General features: G+C 50.2%; 1 protein-coding gene across 2 annotated transcripts; it reads left to right on the forward strand.

Annotated features, from left to right (window-relative positions):
- The first annotated feature begins 2,183 nt into the window (after window positions 1-2,183).
- On the forward strand, window positions 2,184-4,453 carry LOC148870159 (F-box protein At2g39490-like). 2 transcript variants are annotated; one of them, XM_088973945.1, is made up of 4 exons: window positions 2,184-2,385; window positions 2,475-3,360; window positions 3,503-3,661; window positions 3,775-4,453. In XM_088973945.1, the coding sequence occupies exons 2-4, from the start codon at window positions 2,491-2,493 to the stop codon at window positions 4,174-4,176; spliced, it is 1,431 nt and encodes a 476-aa protein (XP_088830071.1). In that variant the 5' UTR covers window positions 2,184-2,385; window positions 2,475-2,490; the 3' UTR covers window positions 4,177-4,453. The 2 variants fall into 2 exon arrangements, with proteins under 2 accessions (XP_088830071.1, XP_088830072.1); XM_088973946.1 differs by having other exon boundaries at window positions 2,481-3,360.
- Window positions 4,454-14,204: the final 9,751 nt, after the last annotated feature.

Raw genomic sequence — 14,204 nt, forward strand, 5'->3', positions numbered from 1 at the left:
GACTATAAGTCGCTTATAGAGCCTAAGGGTAAAGTACCGAACTGGTAGAGACCTCGGCACCACATAAGACCCAGTCGCCTCTTCGGCATGGGCAAAATCTAGGAGTGGACCGCGAGTCGCTCCCAAAGCCTAAGGAATTGAATCAGCGCTTACGAGCTCATCGAATTTCAAGCCAAAAGGAAAAATCTACTCTCTTTGCCGAATTACTTTCAGCTCGGGAGTGGGGGGCAAATGATGAGGGCGGATTTGTCCCTCCAATGACATTATGACACATGGCACCTCATGACAACTAGGTACAGCCCGACACTTCCCAGGCAGCTCACCACCAAGCAGCTCGACACTTCACGGGTAGCTCGTCACTAGGCAGCTCGCAACCAAGCAGCCCGACACTTCACAGGAAACTCGCCACCAAGCGGCCTGGCACTTCGCGGAACTTACCATGGTAATTTCAAGGAACTTACCATCATACCCCGCATCTTACGGGATCATGCCTTGAAACGGCTAGTATTATCTCACCCACTCCCTGATTTAGGCGGAAATGGGCAACCTTATCGGTTGGTGGCGTTATCCTCAACTAACACGGAAACGGATCCTATCATTGCGTGGATTCAGGAACTACTCTATCAAACCCGCGATGACTCCAGTATATAAAGGCCTCACCCCCCAAGGGCGAAGGTATGTGTAATCTCTACTCTCTAATTCTCTCACAACCTAATATCATTCTCAGCTCACAACTAAGTGTTAACTTAAGCATCGGAGCGACCTCGCCGGGTTCTCTGATTCATTTCTCGCAGTTCATCGAACCCATCATTACTGATATCCATATCATCTTCTACTGAGAACAACTGGATTGCGTTAGTATTGATATCAATAGGTATGTCAAGAGTTGCGGGTTTTGCTCGGAAATAGGAGATTGCGGGTTTTGCTTGGAGATTGGGAAGTCACGAGGTGAAGTTATTACGGTGGGCAAAACTGACGGGTAAAGCCACCATTAACTTTAAGTGGCCCTTCTTCCTTTTGAGGCTCTTAATCCAAATTGGCATAATAATTAACTTGAACCAGTAAGAATTTGTGGGAAGAAGAATTCGTCATGGGCCAAGAAAAATCCGCTATTTACCCATCGAGAGTCCCATTGTTTTTCAAAAACTTTAATAATGTATTAGGGACAAGTTGGGCAGAAAACCATATAAATGTTCTCTTGTGTGTTTTTAGCTGATTTTAACTCATCAAAAACGGGATGCGTCTCAATCTCCCTTTTCTGGTTTGATATGACTCGATAGCTAGCTAGGGAATAATTAGGTTGGCCTCACAAACGTTGCCAAAAAAAAAATCCTGTTGGTACGTATATTAGCGGACTTTCGTCTATGATTTTTTTTTTCCAAAACCCAATAGAAATAGTAATTGTCTAGAGAAAAATAAAAGGTTGCAAGTTGAAGTAAGCCAGCCAAATCATCTTGATCATCTGAGTGGTCCCGTGGTTTGCAGGTCCAACTTAATTAATAAATCTTCACATGGGCATGTGTCAGCACAAAAAAAAAAAAAAAAAGAAAATCTCATGGTAATAATACTTAACTTCTATCTCTGAACACCGACAGTCTGGCACCTGAAGTAGTGAAGTGAAGGGTTTGCCTGGTGCGCCAGTAATGTGTTCACCTCCTAACAAGTAACAACTAACTACCTCTACCACTTGCTTAATGCTTTATTAAGTAACAACTAACTGCCTTGAGGGTTACTCAGTTCCATGCCTCAACTGGATCAGGATTACCATCGAGGGATTTGTAAAATCTCTTTTTTTTTTTAAGGCTTTAAATGCATAGTCCAGGTGTGTGCAGTGCACAGAATCTGTTTCTCATATCTTTCCATCATTTGGTCACAACTAGTAACTAATTAATATTAATAGAGATCGGTCTCATCTCATAAAATATCTTTTTCTTTAATTCACCTTATAATATTCCATTTGGCACATTTTTTTTGACTTTTTGACCCCTTTAATATTCCATATAAAACTTCCCCCCAGCCTGCATCAGCCAATCACCAAACTAACTACAGATACCCATGGTTTTACAATGGTTACACTCAAAACAAGCTACGGTAACACATGGTTATTTTTATTGGTACACGGTAAGCTGCCGGGAATTGGCATGGGCCCTTATTATATATATCCGGTGGCTATTGGTGAAGTCATTTCTTGCGTTCCAAGTTGATATTGCTCATCATTAACGAATTTTTATATTAGACTACTATATATATATATATATATATATATATATATTCTTTAATTTGCTTCTTTTGCCATTTATTCGATCAACTTTCGAAGCTTTCATGTGCATCATACCAGCAACACAATCACGATTCCAGACTTTTACCTCTCTTCAAACGTCAAAGGTTTGTCTCTCTCTCTGTTCGATCCCATATTTTCTTTTCCGTTTCCTCATGCTGTACATGTTTGATGAGAAATCCTTCTGAATTTGAAGCTGCAGAGAAACAATCATGGAAGAGGAAAGACTAGATCTGATCAGCAATTTACCCGACGAGATCCTGCGTCGTATCATTTGCTTTCTCCCCTTGGAATTGGCAGTAAGAACCAGTAAACTTTCTAGCGGATGGAGGAACCTTTGGCTGCCACCCCAACCTAATGATCTGGCTATGACTGGTAATAATATGTCTGAGGAACAGGTAGCCAGAATCGTCACTAATTTCTTGGCGTCCTGGAAAGAGCTCGAGTTCTGGATGCAAAGTTTCCGAATGCCCCCGACTGGAGGCAACCCGCCGTCGCCCAATATTAAGACAGAGGGTAGGCTGATCCTCTCAGCCATTATGGGGCCAGAGAAGGAACTCCGCCTCGACTTCTCTAACGGAGAAGCACAACAATTGCCAGCTGATTTCAGCTTGAATTTGGAGCTCATCAACTGTCACGGTCCCAGCCCCCAACCTACAACCACCACTGCTAAGACCTTCTATTCTCTCAAGACTCTCCACCTCAGATCGGCCAGCCATTTCACCGGAAGGTTGCTTCCCGCCCTGTTTTCCAATTGTCAGCTTCTTGAAAGCTTAAAGCTTGTAAAATGCCATGGATTACAGAGTCTGGGCATTAACGCCAACAACCGACTTAAGAACCTGATAGTTGTCGACTGCCCCAACATGGTTACTCTTACTCTAAGTACACCCAACCTCCAATCCTTAAGATATCGGGGAGCGCTTCCGCGGTTTCACCTGAAGAACGTTTCTCGCTTGGTAGACGTGATGTTTGATTTCAAAGATGGTCCAGCCTATTACGACTTCAATTGCCAGGAGCTGTTATCTCTTCTAACAAATATAGCCAACGTCCAGACTCTTACTCTGTGCGACTGGCTTCTCGAGGTACGCTTTCCGTCTACCAATCATCTCCAATTTGTGCATTAATTATTAACAATATTACGCATGAAATGAAACTACTGATCGATGCATGATCTATCCTTCTCACTGGGTGTCTTGATTTGTTATTTCCCATTAATTATATTAGTGGCTGTGCGTGGCGGGAGTGATTTTTCGATATCTAGACTTGCGATTCAACAATTTAAAGGAGTTATGGTGGATTGGCTCCTTGATTGACGGCCCCAAGCGGGATTCATTGGTTTGCTTCCTGGCTATCTGTCCTTCTCTCGAGAGGATATTTATAGATGTAAGCCTCTTAACTAAAACATGGATGCAAATTAATTAAGATTGATGGATCAGTACTAATATGTATATATACCTGTTTTGACAGTAATTTGTTTCTGTTAACTAAATTTACAGGTTGATCAAAGGCGTGGATATATACCAACTCCATTATTTTACCAATGTTGGCACGAACCCCACTTATGGATGGATTATGCATCTGTAAAGGCTGGTGCTTCGCCATTGGATCGTCTCAAAACAGTGAAGATGAGGGGCATTACAGACCAAGAGGATGAATTGCTGTTGGTGGATCTTTTACTTAAACAGGCAGCTTCCCTACAGTCGATGACTGTTACATCGCCTGAGAATGAGAATCAATCGTGGAGGGTGGTAAAGGTTCCGTGGAAGGGACAGTACTCAGAGGAACATCGTCATCGGAAACGGATAGCGATTCCATCTGCACAAGAGGAATATTATTTTGAATACATAGAAGAAGAAAGTAGCGATGCATGTCCACTACATAGCAAATTATATCTCTAGCTAGCTCCACCCTGGTCGGTCGACCTTTGCCACGTCTGATATGATGCATGTGGGTGGACAAGATATAATTGGGTAGTCACTTTTCAGATCGATTAAACTTTAGTTTTAACTCCAGTCCATTGGAACGTTGCAGAATAAAAAGACCTCCCAAAAGTGTTGTAAGTTTTTTGATCAATCAATCTATCGTTGATTGGATCATAAACTACGTTAATTGTAAAATTCCCTGTAATTAAATATCTTGTATATATCAAATTAATGTTACAACCTTTTAAGAGTATCGGCTGTTTAATTTTCGATATGAAATCTTGCAAGAGTATCACTTACTCGGCTAATTCATACCTGATGGAGCGCGATCCGGCTGGTCTTAGTTGTTCGTTGCCTTGCTTCCGAACGTGGTAGCAGGGAACCTGAAACGGAAGAGATGGGAAAGCTCCGGGGGGAACCCGGTGTAGAGGCTCCGAAGCTCAAGTTAGAATCCTTCAAAAGCAAGGTAATACCAGATAGCGCAAAGTTTGCATACCTCCGTTGTCGGGGGGCAGGGGGCTCTTATAGTCACTTCGTGTACTCGTCCCGACGCCCTTGTTAGATCGGGTATGATTACCATTGTGCTTGTCAACTCGGCCGTCGTCCTTTCTACTGAGACAGAACCGTCGCTGCCTAACCGTCTAACTGGAGGTGGCGGCGTCAGTGGCGGTGGCAGGTGGCCGTTTAGAGTGCTGCTGCCAAACGTCAGATCCCAAGTCAGTTAGGCGTTGCGCCCTCGGGCACGGACTTCCCGAGTGTCAGGAATGGTACGACTTGTTTGGCTTTGGTGCCTAGAAGATGATGCGAAGTGCTGAGCGAGGCGGTCTTGAGCTCGGAGGTATCCCGAACTGTTACAAGGTGGGTCAGTTCGGCGAAGTATATCCTGAACTGTTACAAGGTGGGTCAGTTCGGCGAAGTGTATCCCGAACTGTTACAAGGGTCAGTTCGGCGAAGTGTATCCCGAACTATTACAAGGGTCAGTTCGGTGATGTGTATCCCGAACTGTTACAAGGGTCAGTTCGGCGAAGTGTATCCCGAGCTGTTACAAGGTGAGTCAGTTCGGCGAAGTGTATCCCGAGCTGTTACAAGGTGGGTCAGTTCGGCGAAGTGTATCCTGAGCTGTTACAAGGTGGGTCAGTTCGGCGAAGTGTATCCCGAGCTGTTACAAGGTGGGTCAGTTCGGCGAAGTGTATCCCGAGCTGTTATAAGGGTCAGTTCGGCGAAGTGTATCCCGAGTTGTTACAAGGTGGGTCAGTTCGGCAAAGTGTATCCCGAGCTGTTGCAAGGCGAGTCAGTTCGGCGAAGTGTATCCCAAGCTGTTGCAAGGTGGGTCAGTTCGGCGGTGTGTCCCCTTGTTCCCGCCTAGGCTTGGCCCCTTTTGCCGAGCTGTCATTTCTGCCACGTGTCACATAATGAAGAGGTCGGGCCAAATCTTCCTTCATCAATTACCCCCCACTCCTTGCGCCGAGGGTCTTGCCATGGTGCGGGGAGTTTTCGCGAGGTAGCTGGTGGATTTGTCCCGTCCTTCAAACCCCCACTATACGAGACGCTTTTGCTAGGGTTCTTTCGGTTTCCGAGGAGGCTGGGAACGTGCTTACTCAAGAACGCTGGTGGTTGTGACCACGCGTTTTAAATTTCAAACCAACTCGCGCCGCTGGGACGTGACAGCGGGTCATTTCAAAAAGGATGCCACTGTTGTACGTGCGCGGTCAACTGTTAGGGAGACGTGCGGCGCGTCAGTTTCGAAAAGTTGCGTGTCGAAGCGACGTCGGTTTCAAAAGGACGCGCTGACGTTTCGCTTTTTTCGGAAAGACGTGCGCCAATCACGTCTCGACCTTAAAGGTTGTGCGGCCGGTAAGAACGTGGGCCGTCGGATCGTCTTCGATCTGCACGGTCGATTCTTGGTTACTGTAGCTATAAATAGTGGGGGACCCCGGTTGTTTGTCACTTCTGCGGTTTGTCTACTAAGCTCGCGTCCAACCTTTCAGCTCGCGTCAAGGCTGTTTATACAGTTCACGGTTCTTTGGTTTTTCTTCAAACTTTCCGGTGAGTACTTTCTTGAATTCGTCTTTTCCCCAATGTCTAGCTTTGATAGCTCAGATGACTCTTCGAGTAGGGCCGATGTAGGTTCCACCAACCGAGCCGTGTCCCCAGACTGCCTCAGTGATCCTGAGGTGGAGTTTGAGGACTACGAACCAGCAGGTCGAGTCGCTTCGGGCAGTTTGGCGTCTACCTCCCGCCGAGGTCGGATGCTAGACCGGTTTGGCCCTTCGACCATGACGCCTGAGGGGCTTCAATCCATACTTCTGTCTTACAATCTTCCTGGGGGGTACACATACTTCATTCCTTCAGGTAGCTTTCCTTGGGAACACGGTCCCGACGAGATCGTGATTTTTCGAGAGCAGCTTGCTGCAGGGTTGCGACTTCCTTTCCATCCCCTTCTCGTCGAAGTCATAAACCACTTTGGTGTCACCATTGGCCAGGTTCATCCGAACTCTATCCGGAACCTGGTGGGGACAATTTCCCTTTTTTGCGAGCAGAACTTTCCCTTAGACTTAGAGATATTCTCCTCTATCTTGATGCTCAAGAGACAGGCAGATTCTCTTCCAGGGGGGAGACGGGCGTATTACCTTACTCCTCGCCAGGGTTTTAAGCTTCTGCACGATCTTCCTAATAAGGTCCCGGCTTGAAAGCGGGACTACTTCGGCATGCGAAGTGCACAAGGATGGCCCTTTCAGACCGGGTGGGGTGAGGCCTCTCCCGATTTGGGCGTAACTCTTGATAAAGAGACGGTGAAGGGTCTCCGACAATGGGCACGGCAAGGCTTAAAGTGCCACCAATACTTAACGGAGGCTAAGCTTTTTGTAGCCGGCCTGAGTTCGGGTAGGTTTTTGGCTATGCTGCTTTTTTTTTTTTTTGATGTCGAACTCGTTTCTGTAGGTGTGATGGATGTAGAGAGAACTCGTGGGGAGCGTTTGTTCCAAGGTATGAAGAGGAGGAAGCGGGTCGCCAAGAGAACTCGTACCGAGCTGCCCCTGGATGAGGAGCCCCAAGCCCCAGACCATACGCCAGAGGATCTGCCCAGGGAGCCCGAAGTGACTCCACCAGTGCACGAGACTGCCGGGGCGCCTTACGCTGAAACCACTCATACGGGTGCTCCTGCGTACTCAAGTGCTCCTGCTCACTCTGGGTCTGCTCATATGCGGGCTGGGCCCTCTGGCTCGGGAGCTCAAGGGGAGTTTAGGAGCGTGTTGACGCCGAACTACGCTCTTTAGAAGAGTAGGGATGCTACTTTCCCCGAGGAGGTCGCGGCGTGGACCGATCTTCCCTTGAATCAGGTCGCTTGCCGCGTCGTAACACATGCCATGGTGGTAAGTTAGATTCTGTCTTCCTTTTTTGTTCTGTTGCTTCTGCTGTCATTTTGCTCACTTGTTTTTTTTGGTAGGTGAATTCTTCGATTCATGCCTTGGTGGCCCAAGTGGAGAGGAGCTCGCGACAGGCACGAGCTGCTGAGGCTGCCGCTCATGCGGCTGAAGAAGCCTTCCGTGCTGCAGAGGCAAATACCCGGGCTGCTGAGGCGGCTGCTTATGCTGCTGAAAAGGCTGCTCGCGTCGCGATGGCCAGACAGGCGAGGTCTCAGCGTGACGCCGAGGCCATGGGGGTAGTTGTCAAGCATATGGCGGACTTGAAGTTGGATTTGCAGCATCAAGTCGAATATCTTCAGGAGGACATTAGGGAGAGAACGCAGATTTTTTCCCAAGGCACTGAAGACGCCAAGAAGAAGGCAGTTGAAGACTACATTGCCTCCCCGCGTTTTGACAATCTGATGGTGGACTCTTACAGGAGGGGGTTCAAGTTGAGCCGGTGGATGATCCGGAATACATACCCCGACCTCGATGTAAGTGCCATAACCACTTCGCGTATAACTCAGGAGATGGCCAATGCTGCCGATGGCGAGCCGGACTCTAAAGGAGAGGCAAGGCCTTCGGGTGTTGTTGAAGTGCCTTCCGATGGCAAAAAAGTGGCTCCGGGCATGTAAATTTTTTTTTTTGCCAGTGTACTGTTTCTTGCAATGGAGTGTCTTTTTCCCCTTGCTCATCTTCCCCGAGTTGTTTCTTTGCCAGGTTTTTAAATTTTCGTGGTCTTTTATGCTGTGAACTGATTTTTTGCCTAGCTGATAATGTGTTGAAGTTCCTCGGCTTGCCTTGTGGCACATGGCCTGATTTCGTCCACTTCGCTAGGTGGTTTATAGGTAGTATCGCCTCAAGCTCACGATGTTCCACGTTCGGGGTACTCGTTTGCCTTCCAAGGTTTCGAGTTCGTATGCGCCCCCGAGCGCTGTTTTTACTTTATAGGGCCCTTCCCAATTAGGTCCAAGCTTGCCGACGCCGGGTTCGGGCACCATAATCTTACGGAGGACCAGGTCGCCGACTCGGAAGCTTCGTTGCTTTACTCTGCTATTGTAGTAGCGAGCTACCTACTGCTGGTATGCCGCTGTTCGGATGTGCGCGAGGTCCCTTACCTCGTCCGGTAGGTCGAGGTTGGTGAGTAACTCGTCTCCGTTCGTCCGATCGTCGTATGTTTCTAATCGCAACGTTGGTATTTTGATTTCCGCCGGGATCACCGCTTTAGTGTCGTAGGTGAGGTTGAAGGGGGTTTCTCCCGTGGCTGCTTTTTCGGTCGTTCGGTGAGCCCATAAGACACTTGGTAGCTCTTCGGCCCACAATCCCTTAGCTCGATCTAAACGTGCTTTCAGTCCGCGCAGGATGGCTCTGTTCATCACTTCCGCCTGACCATTTGCCTGTGGGTGCGCGACTGACGTGAAATTTTGCCGAATCCCCATGTCCTCGCACCACTCTTGGAACTTGATATCCTCGAACTGTTTGCCGTTGTCGGAGATTAGAACCCGAGGTAATCCGAACCGACATACTATGTTCTTCCAAAAGAAGTTCTGTATGTTTCGGGCCGTAACAGTTGCTAGAGGTTCGGCTTCTATCCACTTCGTAAAGTAATCTACTGCAACAACTAAGAATTTTCTTCCGCCTGTTGCTGGTGGGAATGGCCCTAGGAGGTCGATGCCCCATTGTGCAAAGGGCCACGGGCTGGCAAGGTATTTGAGGTCGGAGGCAGGTTGATGGTGGATGTTAGCGTGCTTCTGACACTTGTCGCATTTTCTGACTAGCTCGACAGCTTCTGCCTTCATTGTTGGCCAGTAGTATCCTTGTCGAAGTGCCTTTTGGGCGAGTGCTCTGCCCCCCAAGTGTCCGCCGCACAGGCCTTCATGAGTGTCACGGAGTACAAACTCGGCTTCGGTAGATCGCAGGCACCGCAAATAGGGGAGCGTGTACGACCGTCGGTATAACCGCTCGTCTATTATGACATATTTGGCCGCCTGGCGCTGCACCCTCTTGGCCGCATTGCGTTCTGCAGGGAGGGTTCCGTCTATCAGGAATCTCGCGAGTGGATCGATCTAGCTCGACTCTGCTTCTAAGATGGGAGCGACCTCCTCTGTCCTCCCGAGAATACTAGGCCGAGGTAAGTCCTCTATGTACACAGTTCTCATATTGTTGTGACTCGTGCTGGCTAACCAGGACAGGGCGTCGGCCTCAGTGTTTTCGGACCTCGGGATTTGCCTAATGATGTGTGACCGGAAGTTGAGTAGGGCTTCTTTTACTTTGGCCAAATATGCGATCATGGAGAGATCGCGTGCTTCGTATTCGCCGGTAACTTGGTTTACCACGAGCTGAGAATCGCTGCAGATGACCAAGTGTTTTGCCTTAACCTTTCGTGCTAGGTCCAGCCCGGCGATCAGTGCTTCGTACTCTGCCTCGTTGTTGGATGCCGCGAACTCAAAGCGTAGTGCGTACTCTACTTTTGTGCCGCTCAGGCCGCACAAAACTATTCCAGCTTTGCTGCCCTGCCGGTTCGAGGAACCATCCACGTGAAGGATCTAGGGCTCCTCATCCCAATTCGCTCCTCGCCTGATCAGGAGAGATGCCACACTGGGTGCTACTTCACGGGGTTCGAACTCTATGGGCTCAGGGGCTCCGGGTTCACCGCAAATGGGGACCTTGGGCTCGACCTGTGGGGCTTCGTGGCTGAAAGTGCACTCGGCGATAAAATCTGCCAAAGCTTGGGCCTTGATAGTGGTTCTCGGTTTGTACTGGAGGTCGTACTCGCTGAGTTCGATGGCCCATTTCGTCAGTCGACCGGAGACTTCGGGTTTGAGTAAAACTTGTCTAAGAGGTTTGTCAGTTAGGACGATCACGGTGTGAGCCTAGAAGTACGGGCGGAGTTTCCGAGCTGCTGTTACTAGGGCGTATGCTAGTTTTTCTATCTTCGGGTACCTTGCCTCTACTCCCTGCAAAATTTTACTAACATAATATATGGGTCGTTGGACCCGGTCTGTTTCCTTTATTAGTACCGAACTGACTGCCTCGTCGCTCGCCGAGAGGTACAGTTGTAAGACCTTGCCCACCTTGGGCCAGGCTAACGTTGGCACACTAGCGAGGTAACCTTTTAGTTCGTCGAACGCGAACTGGCAGTCCTGGGTCCATTCGAACCCTTTGCCTTTGACTGCCTTGAAGAAGGGTAGGCAGCGGTCTGCTGACTTATATAAGAAGCGGCTTAGAGCGGCTATACGGCCGTTACTTTCCGAAGTGGTTTCATATCTAGAATGGCTTTTATTTTGTCCAGGTTGGCCTCAATACCGCGCCGATTGACAATGTAGCCTAAGAACTTGCCCAAGGTGACGCCGAAGACACACTTGTTGGGATTCAACTTCATGCTAAAGTGACGCAGGATTTGGAAAACAGAATCTAAGTCTTGTATTAACTCTTGTGAAAACAGAGTCTTGACGACCATGTCGTCTACATAGCACTCTATCTTCTTATCAATCAGGGTCCGAAAATAGCTTATTTACAAGTCTTTGGAAAGTTGCCCCGGCGATTTTTAGTCTGAAGGGCATGACTTTGTAGCAATACAGGCCGAACTCGGTTATGAAGCTGGTTTTTTCCTCATCGGATGGGTCCATCCTAACTTGGTTGTAGCCCGAGTAGGCGTCCAGGAAGCTTAGCAACTCGTTTCCCGAGGTCGCGTCCACTAGGCGGTCAATTCTGGGGAGGGGGAAGCAATCTTTCGGGCAAGCTCGGTTCAAGTCGGTATAGTCGACGCACATGCGCCACATGCCGCTTGCCTTTTTCACCAACACCGGGTTGGCCACCCAGCTCGGGTAGTGGACTTCCCTTATGAAGTCTGCTGCGAGGAGCTTCTCAACCTCCTCGTCGACCGTTCTCCAGCGTTCTGGGGCTAAGTTGCGTTTCTTCTGTTTAACGGGTCTGACTACAGGGTCAGTATTAAGTTTGTGAGTTATCAGTCTGGGGCTAATGCCGGGCATGTCGGCCACGGACCAGGCAAAAATATCTAAATTTTGAAGTAAAAAACTCACCAGTTCGGCTCGTAGGGGGTCTTCGATGGAAGCTCCGATGCTTAGTGTGTGAGCTGGGTCCGTAGCTGAAGTCGGGATTGTGACTGTTTCCTCCGTGGGCGAAGCTCGCTCCTCACCTTGCTCCGCCGGCCGCTCCAGCTCGAGGTCGTCGGCCGCCTTGGTTTTTCCCTTTACGGCGGCAACGTAGCACTTGCGGGACTCGAGCTGGTCGCCCCGCGCTACCCCTATACCGAAGTTCGTAGGGAACTTCATGGCCAAATAGTAGGTGGAGACCGCCGCCCGTAGGACATGCGTGATCGGCCGCCCTATTATGGCATTGTATGGGGAGGGGGTCGCGACTACCAGGAAATCATGGTTGAGTCTGACCGCACAAGGCCATGTGCCGACTTCCACAGGGACAGTTACTTTTCCGAGGGGCCTAACTTCCTCTCCGCTGAAACCTACCCGGGGAGTGTTCGCGGGCTTCAGCTCACTCCTCTTTAACTGCAGCTGGTCAAATGCCGATTTGAAGAGGATGTCCGCTGAGCTGCCCGAATCTACGAGTACGCGCCTGACCTCGAAGTCGCTAATCCTTAGCTTAATGACAAGTGCGTCATCATGGGGGTAGTGGACTCCTCGCGCGTCGTCCTCCGTGAAAAAGATTGGTTCTTCGGTCTTTGGTCTCTTTGGGGGGTTCCTTTCTTCGAGGGCCGCTTTGCGAACTGAAGTCTGGGCTGCTGCCGAGGTACACCCCGCTACCACCGATCCTCCCACTATTACATGGATGGTTCCCCGAACTGGCCTCTCTTCCGGAGGCTGCTTCTGCAACGTTTTGGCAGGTCTGTTGCTAGACTCAGGTGCATCCTTTTCGTGCTCCCCTTGCCGACCTGCTTTATTGTTATTGTTGTGTTGTACAAAGTTTCTCAAGTATCCGCGATGGATGAGTCCCTCTATCTCGTCCTGGAGGTTATTACACTGTTCGGTGCTATGACCATGGTCTCTATGGAAAGTACAATACAAATTCTTGTTTCTATCGTTCGGATTTCCCTTCGGGCGAGGTGGCCACTTAACGTACGGAGCGTCTTTGATCGTCATTAAGATCTTTGTCCGCCTCGTGTTTAACGGCATGCAGTCCGTCCGAACTGCTAGGGGGGCCCGGAAGGACTGGTTCGGCTTCGGCTCCCGAGTCGGGTTTTTTCTATTCACCGGGTTGGAGAGCTCGCCTTCTCTCTTTCTTTTCTCGTTCCCGCCTTCAGTTCGTTGGCTGATTTCTTCCTCTGTCCTCATGAACTTATCCGCGAGTTTGAGGAATTCGGCCACGGTCGCTGGCTGGTTGGCCACCATGTGCCACTTGAACTCTTTGTGCGTCACCCCTCTTTTGGCCGCCGCGAGCTGCACTGCGGGGTCCAACCGCGGTATTTGCAAGCATGCTTCATTGAACCGCTTGATGTAGCCCCGAATGGATTCTCCTTCTCTTTGGACCACTTCGAAGATGCTTTCCTCTGTTCTGGGGCACCGTCGGCTGGTGACGAAGTGTGTGGTGAAGACTTGCACGAACTGGGCCCAGCACTTTATCGACCCGGGGGCCAGGTTCCTGTACCAAGTGCGGGCTACCCCCCTGAGGGTGGTGGTAAAGGCCACGCACATGCACGATTCGCTAGCCCTGGCGAGGTGCATTTGCGACTGAAAGGCGTCAACGTGGTCGTTGGGGTTGAAGGACCCATCGTACTTGTCCAGAGGTGGGAGCTTGAAGTCTCTGGGTAAGGGGACCGCTAGGAGTTCCGATGCGAGGGGGGAAGGAACGGAGAGAGCCGGGGTAGCCCCTACCTCGTCCGAGCTCGTGGCTTTGCCTCTGAATTCCGACAAGGCGCGGGTGGCGGTTTGGCGACTTCGTCGGCGCCTTCGCCGTTGAGCGGGCCTTGTGCTGGCGCTGCTGGCCTCCGTGTTACCGAGCTCGATGGGCCTGGAGTGCTGGTGGTCTGCCGCCAGGGCGCTGAATCGGTTTTCGGTGAGCGGGAGCTTGGGCTGGGAGCGTCGGGGTGCCGACCTTGCGGGCGAGGTTCCCGACCCGCCTGCGGGTTGCGAGGCGGGGATGACATTTTTCTCTCTTCGGCCTGGGGACGAGGCCTGGCTGTTGAGGTGGTTCTGGGGCCGGGAGGCCTTCACCTGGCGGGGACGCCCATCCTGCGGGGAGGCCTTGACTGGCCTCGGAGCGGGGTGGCGAGGTGGAAGTAGTGGTTGGTTCAGTGGCAGTTGGGGGAACTGCTGTTGATAGTGATACTGGGAGATGTTGTGCAGCACTTGGTGCTGGTGAAGCTGGTGTTGCTGGAACTGTTGCATTTGGGCTTGCATTGCCCGCATGCACTGCATCAGGTCCTCCAATCGGTCTTGGCTAGCTGCCAGGGGGACGACAGTTGGTTCAGTGAAGGTTGTCTCAATGGGGAGAGGAAAGGGGACGTTTGTGGTAGGAGGGTTTACGGGTGCCACTGCTTGTGGCATGTTCAGGATGGGGATCCCATCCGCCGAAAGGGGGATGGTGAATTGTCCAACGCACACTACGGGGGCCTGAAGTTGCTCC

Source organism: Nelumbo lutea, chromosome 2, assembly GCF_056320005.1.
Source record: "Nelumbo lutea isolate HS-2025 chromosome 2, American lotus-T2T, whole genome shotgun sequence".
In the NCBI taxonomy this organism is placed as follows: Eukaryota; Viridiplantae; Streptophyta; class Magnoliopsida; order Proteales; family Nelumbonaceae; genus Nelumbo; species Nelumbo lutea.